Source organism: Octodon degus, unplaced genomic scaffold, assembly GCF_000260255.1.
Source record: "Octodon degus isolate 3935 unplaced genomic scaffold, OctDeg1.0 scaffold00010, whole genome shotgun sequence".
Classification (NCBI taxonomy): Eukaryota; Metazoa; Chordata; class Mammalia; order Rodentia; family Octodontidae; genus Octodon; species Octodon degus.
The window spans coordinates 5,190,997-5,198,191 of NW_004524586.1; the positions used below are offsets into that span (position 1 = coordinate 5,190,997).

Genomic DNA, 7,195 nt, shown 5'->3' on the forward strand with positions numbered 1-7,195 from the left:
AAAAAAAAAAAACCTGCAGAAAGTTATGTAAGGTTTGTTTTATTTCTACAAAGCTTAAAATTACAAAAGTCTTTGTGTAATCATGGGTCCATAAGTATGTTGCAAGCGTACAAAGGCATGATTGAGAACAATAAAGGCCTGACTCAAGACCAGGAGCTGGAAGGAGGGGGGTGGTCGGGATCAGGTTTGCTGTGGGTACTGGGTACCCAGGTGTGGGTCATATTACTGACCATTCGTTTTGGTGTGGTTAAAATATTTCATTAAACAAAAAATAGCTGGTCATGGTGGCATATACCTACAATCTCCATACCTGGGGTTGTTGAGGCAGGAGGATTGCAAGTTTAAGGCCAGCCTGGGCAATGTAGACACATCCTGCCTCATAAAAAGGCTGAGGCTATAGCTCACTAGTAGAGCATTTGCCTAGCATGTGAATTCAGTCAACAGTACTGAGGGTGGGGGGATTCTTCAAAGAAGAGCTATTAAGGAGGCTGTTGTACACCTGGTAAGAAGCAGTCGTCCTAAGTGAGGACAGGGATGGGCAGGAAAGATGTGGCAAGCTATGGTCTTGGGGCAGTAGGAACCTGGCGGGTGTTGAACACCCGTGTCCCAGTCACTCCTGGGAGGATGGGAAGGGATCAGTTTCTGAGATAGGGCCTCTGTTGCAGGCTTTGTGGTCCAAGGCTCCACTGGCGAGTTCCCCTTACTGACCAGCAGCGAGCGTCTGGAGGTGGTGAGCCGAGTGCGCCAGATCATGCCCAAGGACAAGCTCCTGTTAGCAGGCTCCGGCTGCGAGTGTGAGGCCTGAATGCCCTGGGGCCTGGGCTGGCTGGGCTGTGGGGTCCAGGCTCCTCGGCCCTGGGCTGGGTTCTGTCAGCTTCTGCCTCTCGGGGACACTCTGAGGCTCCCTTTGCCAGTCCCAGGGTATTGGCCCAGACTGACACTTCCTCCTGCTCTCCCTTCTGCAGCCACTCAAGCCACTGTGGAGATGACGGTCAGCATGGCGCAGGTTGGGGCTGACGCTGTCCTGGTGGTGACCCCTTGCTACTATCGTGGCCGCATGGACAGCGCTGCCCTCATTCACCACTACACCAAGGTGGATATGAGGGGTGGGCGTAGGCCAAGGCCTGGGAATAAGAGGAGCTGGGAGAAGCTAGGAACGGCATGGCGAGCCTGCTTCAAGTGAACGCAGCTGTGGACACGGCTGCCATACACCAGCTGTAGACCCCTGGACCACTGGGTCACTGTTTCCTCCCCTTCTAAAATGCGAGGAACAGTGGTTGTTGAGGGTTAAATGAGATCTGGAACGCAAAGGATTTGGAGCTGTGCCTAGCATGTAGATCTCACACCATGGATACCCTCCATCATTCCGCAGTAGCGGCAGTCAGGGTCTATAGCACTGGCGGTTCAGGAGGCAGAACCGTTCAGACGGCAGACCCTGCCCTGCTGGGGCCAGGCCTGTAGCTCTGGGGACTGGGGCAGCTGCCAGCGTCTCCTTTCTCTCTGTGCCCCTCAGGTTGCTGATCTCTCTCCAATCCCCGTGCTGCTGTACAACGTCCCAGCCAACACAGGGTTGGATCTGCCTGTGGATGCAGTGGTCACGCTTTCTCAGCACCCAAATATCGTGGGCATGAAGGAGAGTGGTGGTGATGTGAGTGGCAGCTGCCCCCAGGCTGGGATGGCCTCCCCCTTCACTGGCCCTGGGACGTAGCTAACTGCTTCAGGGTCACTCTGGGATCAGCGTTGGTCCTGGGTTCTCTCTGTTGAGTGGCTTCTCTGGGCCTTTGAACATGAGAGCTTCTCTCTGGGAGCTAGGCCGCCTGTTCAGGCTCATGGCGGACCTGGGCTTGGCTCTCATCCCATGCTTGCTGTTGCAGGTGACTAAAATTGCGCTGATTGTTCACAAGACCAGGCATCGGGATTTCCAGGTGCTGGCTGGATCTGTTGGCTTCTTGATGGCCAGCTATGCCGTGGGTAGGTTACCCACTGCTTTCCAACTCTCACGGGTGGCCAAGATACACCCGCCAGGGGGGTCAGCTGGGAGAGACTGGGAGGGCCAGGGCAAGGTCTGCAGAGGCTGCTCTGCTAAAAAACTGCCTACCCCATTTTCTTGCCTGACACTGAGTACTTGTGAATAACCTTATTGGGTACAGGAGGGTGGCCGTTACCATTCATGGGCTACAATAGGAATGTCTGCAGGTTATCGTGCCCCAAGTTCATGCTTAGATGACAAATTTAGCTCTTCTGAGCTGGGGAGTTGGTGCACGCCTGTGATCCCGCGCATGCCTCTGGCTGAGGCAAAAGGATGGCAGGTTTGATTCTAGCTGAGGTAACTTGATTTAGTGAGACCCTGTCTCAAAAAGTAGAAAAAGTTCTGGGGGTATAGTGCAGTGTGAAGGCCCTAAGCTAAATCCCTAGCACTGCAGGGGCAAAATTTAGCTCCTCCAGGCCAGGTGTGATGGCATATGCCTGTTATCCCAGCACTTGGGAGGCTGAGGCAGGAGGATTGCTACCTAGTAGGCTACATGGTGAGTTTAAGGGCAATTTGAACTACATGGTGAGACCAACAATTTTTTTAGTTCCTCTAACCTCACCTTGTAAATCAATCTCTGTGGGCAGCTATCTTTAGACCTCCCTCCCCTCAAGGTCAGAATTCCGCCTCACTCCACCACAAGTACCAAACTAGAATGTACTGTAGTCCTGCAGGACTAGGCCTGGCACCTTCAACTGCACCTTCAAATTCTGTTCCAATCCATCAATTCCCAGTACATACATACATACATACATACATAAATAAAATTGGGTCGAGTCCAGGGATTCTAGGAATGTCACTTATAACAACTGCTCTTGTGTTTTGGGCCAAAGTGCTTAGGTTCAAGTGGGATTTGAACCCTGGAGGAGAAAAATGGAAGGCAGCATCTGCTTCCATCAGCCAAACCCCAAGTAGTTTAGCTTTGAGTGACTTTTATAGTAAAGCACCCACATACTGTGGGCAGGAAGGAGAGTGGTGGTGATGTGAGTGGCTCTCACTAACATTTGAGTTGCAAACTGTCACAAGTGTACTGTGTAAGAGTCAGGTTAGCAGGGTGGGGTGGTGCATGCCTGTAATCCCAGAACTCGGGAGGCTGAGGCAGGAGGATTGTTGAAAGTTTGAGACCAGCCTGGGCTACAAAGTGAGCTCAAGACCAGTCTGAATTGCATAGTGAGACCCTGTCTCAAAAAGACAACAAGCAAACAAACTACAGGTACATTGTATAAGACTCGCTTTATTGGATCATGAGTAAATCTGATTTATGAACATTCTCCCAAGACAGAACTCATTCAAAAGTCAAGGACTTTCTGTATTGCAAGGGGAAAGAGCTCCTATTCCCTCTAGTCTCTGCAGACTTTGTACATAGTTCTTTGCACATATACCGTTGCCATGTTGTAATCTCTAAAGTGTAGGAAAAGAAGAGGGGACCCACTTCCAGCTCCTTCTTGAGAGTAGAGTGCATGGAAAGAGGTTCCGGCATGGGGACATCTGAGCTGGAATCTCAGCTTTCCCAATTACTCATCGAGTAACAGGGGCAACGCGCACAGTCTCTCTGACCCCAGGAGGTACTCCGAGCATTAGCATCAGGCCTGCCATAGTGCCCGCTACACGGTAGGTGTTCTGTAAATGGTAGCTGCGTTTGTTCATTCCAGTTGCCCCCTTTCTTTCCAGTCCTGAGGCCACTGTACCTAGGGCCACCCCCAGCTACCCTTTTTTTTTTTTTTTTTTTTTGGCAGAACCAGGGATTGAACTCAGACCCTTGCGCTTGCCAGGGAAGCACTTATTCTACGGAGCCATCTCTCTGGCCCAGCTACCCTTAATCACACTCAAAGGCAGGCAGAGATGGCTGAGGTTTCTGAGGCTACAACCAACACATTTTCACTACCCAGATGAGCACAAAGGGCATGAGAGAGGGCCTGCAGCTTGTCCATGAGGCAGCCAGCAAGACGACATGCACAGCCCGATCTTGTGCCTACAGCCCTCTCCGTTCCTCTTCCCCACCCCCACCCCTCCACTGTCCCAGGGGAACAGATTTCAGGAGGCACAAGCTCACTGCTGCTCTAGACCCTTCCAGAGGTAATGAGCCAGCGATGACAATGGGCAGCCAGAACCGGGGCCAGGAAGGGGAGGGGAGGAGGCCTGAGCTCACCTCCCTGCTCTTCACAGACTGCTTGGCCCGTGGGGTTCTGTTTCGAACATGAAAGCATCCTTTTCTCTCTGGGAATGTGTAGGTGGATTCACACAGCATGGCCAACAGGGGCATAGAAATTCATGGCTTATGCCCCAGGATGAAGAGCTTTGGGGATCAGTGTCGGGATTCCCTGTGGGAAGCGGCCCTGGCTAATGGTCTGTGTCCGTCCGACTGCAGGAGCTGTGGGGGGCGTGTGTGCCCTGTCCAATGTCCTGGGGGCCCCGGTGTGCCAGCTGGAGCGACTGTGCCTCACGGGGCAATGGGAGGCTGCCCAGAAGCTGCAGCTGCGCCTCATCGAGCCCAACGCCGCGGTGAGCTCGGGCACCTGGGGAGGCGGCTCTGTGCACAGGAGTGGGAGCCAGGGCTGCCACAGGGTTCCTACTCAGCCCTTCCTTTTCACAAAGTCCTTTTAGAGCACAGCTCAGCGTGGGAACTCTTAATACTGCCCAGAAAATCCTGGCTGCAAATTTGAGCCTAGTTGTTTCTGAAGCTGAGGTATGAATTAGAATCCCTGAGGGAATAAAGTCCTCTATGAACCTCCCCGGCCACTGTGACATTTGTAGTCCTGACACTGTACTTTGAGATGACTACCTGGTGGGAGTGAGCTGTGGGCCTTTTAAGTTAGCTCTTGAGGAGCCAGATCCTGAAAATCAGAACGATGAGGAGGAGTTGGAGAGCTAAGGGTATTCAGGTCAGGGATTTCCTGCACAGTTCTCTCTTCAAATAATCTATGCTGCGGCCAAAGCATGTGCCTCAGTTCTATGTTGGGCAAGTCAAGGAAAAGAAGACAGAGCGCTGGCTGGGATGTAGCTCGGCAGTACAGTGCTTGCCTAGCATGTGAGGCCCTGGGTTCAATCCCCAACCCTGGGGCAGGGGAGACGGAGCAAAGCACGTGCGACCCAGAGCTCTCGTCATTATGAGACTCCTCCCTTCTTTCTTTCTTTTTGGTTTTTTTGAGACAGGCTTCACTATGCAGTTCAGGCTGGCCTTGAACTCATTTTGTTGCCCAGGCTGGCCTTGAACTCATGGCAATCTTTCTGCATCAGCCTCCCAAGTGCTGGGATTACAGGCATGTGACACTAGGCCTGGGTCAAAACCATTTTGAAGTTTGAGGGGTTTTTTTTTTGTGGTACTTGGAATCGAACTCAGGACCTTGTGTATGCCAGGCAGGTGCCTGTGCCACTGAGCTACATCCCCAGCCCAAGTCAAACAGTTAAAAAAAAAATAAATAAATAAAAATATATATATATATATATATATATATATATATATTATCCGAAGACAATTGCAGATTCATACGCAGTTGTGACCAATCCCCCTCATGGTAGCATCTAATATAGTACATCCACAGAATACTTTCACCATATTGGATAGGATACCTGAATTGTATCCTGTGACATAGCCAAGATATCTATTACTGTCATCGTCACCAGGACCTTCATGTTACCCTCCTATAACCATATTCCCTCAGGGCTGGCGAAATAGCTTAGCAAGCTAAGCACCTGCCTCAGCAAGTGCAGGGACCAGGGTTCGATCCCAGTACCGCATGCTGCACCTGCCCCGCCCCCTGGGCACACTGAGCCAGCCACTGAGTCCAGGTATGGTGGTGCAGGCCTATAATCCCAGTGCTGGGAAGGCTGAAAACAGGAGGATCACTACGAGTCTGAGCTGTGTAGTGGAACCCTGTACCTAATACATTTTTTAAAAGCTACTGTGAATATTTATGCACAGGTTTTTGTGTGAGTATGCTTTACATGGGATAAATACCAACAGTGTGATTATGGGTGGTATGATGTTTATATATTTAGCTTATTTATTTATTTAGAGAGGGTCTTCCTGTGTAGTTCAGGCTGGTCTTGAACTCACTATGTAGCCCACCCAGGCCAGTTGGAAGCTGGCCTCCAACTCCTGCCTCTGTCTCTTGAGTGCTGGGATTACAGGTGTGCACTACCTGCCCAGTATTTTTAGCTTTTTAAGAAATTGCTACATTACTTCCCAGAGTGGCTGTACCATTTTATGTTTATCCATGCAAATACATATGTGATCCAGTCTCAGCATCCTCACTGGCATTTTGTGTTATGCCTTAAGATTTTAGGCATTCTGACAGGTCTGTAGTAACAACTCATTGTGGTTTACATTTGCATTTCCCTGATGGCCAATACAGAACTTTTTTTTTTTTTTAAATTTTATTTTTTTAAATGCATTTAGTTAGTGCAGGGTCTCACTACACAGATCTGACTCAGTGATTCTCCTGTTTTCAGCCTCCCAAGTGCTGGGATTACAGGCGCATGCCACCATGCCCAGTCTCAATCACCATCTCAGCGTGCCCCGGGGGCAGGGCTGGCACAGCACAACAGGAATCAGACTCTGGTCCCTGCATCTGCCTAAGCAGGTGCTTTAATCTGCTGAGCTATCTGGCCAGTCCTAATGGACATCTTTTAATGAGTTAATTTTTTTTTTTCCTTTGGCGGAACTGGAGATTGAACTCAGGCCCTTGCGCTTGCCAGGGAAGCGCTTATTCCACTGAGCCATCTCCCCGACCCCTAATGAGTTAATTTGTCATATCCTCTTCATTCAAATATCTGTTTATGTCTCCTGCTTCTTTCTCTTTCTCTTTCTTTTCTTTCTCTTTCTTTCCCTTCCTTCCTTCCTTCCTTCCTTCCTTCCTTCCTTCCTTCCTTCCTTCTTTTTGTTCTTGCTATGCAGTTTGGGCTGGCCTTAAACTCACTCTGTAGCCCAGGCTGGTCTCTAATTTGCAGTGACCCTCCTGTCTCAGCCTCCCCAGTGCTAGGATTACAGGAATGTGCCATCGTGTTGGGTGATTTCTTTCTTTTTCTGTTTTCTTTTTTTGGATCCTGGAGATTCAACCCAGTGCCTGGCATGTGTTAAACTTGAACTTGACCACCGAGCTACATTGCAAGGAATTGCCTCAGTGGGCTAGTGCTTCCCTTGTCTCTTTTCTTTTCTTTTCTTTT

General features: G+C 50.2%; 1 protein-coding gene across 3 annotated transcripts in view; it reads left to right on the forward strand.

Moving 5' to 3' along the window:
- The window catches only part of Hoga1 (4-hydroxy-2-oxoglutarate aldolase 1), a 29,088-nt gene that overhangs the window by 13,299 nt on the left and 8,594 nt on the right, over positions 1-7,195 (forward strand). For 2 of the 3 annotated variants that reach the window (XM_004625516.2, XM_023708866.1), the window contains exons 2-6: positions 666-794; positions 966-1,093; positions 1,514-1,648; positions 1,875-1,971; positions 4,398-4,531. In XM_004625516.2, the coding sequence (XP_004625573.1) occupies positions 666-794; positions 966-1,093; positions 1,514-1,648; positions 1,875-1,971; positions 4,398-4,531 (623 nt within the window). The remainder of the gene's footprint in view (positions 1-665; positions 795-965; positions 1,094-1,513; positions 1,649-1,874; positions 1,972-4,397; positions 4,532-7,195) is intronic. The other variant, XM_023708865.1, reaches the window with a different exon arrangement.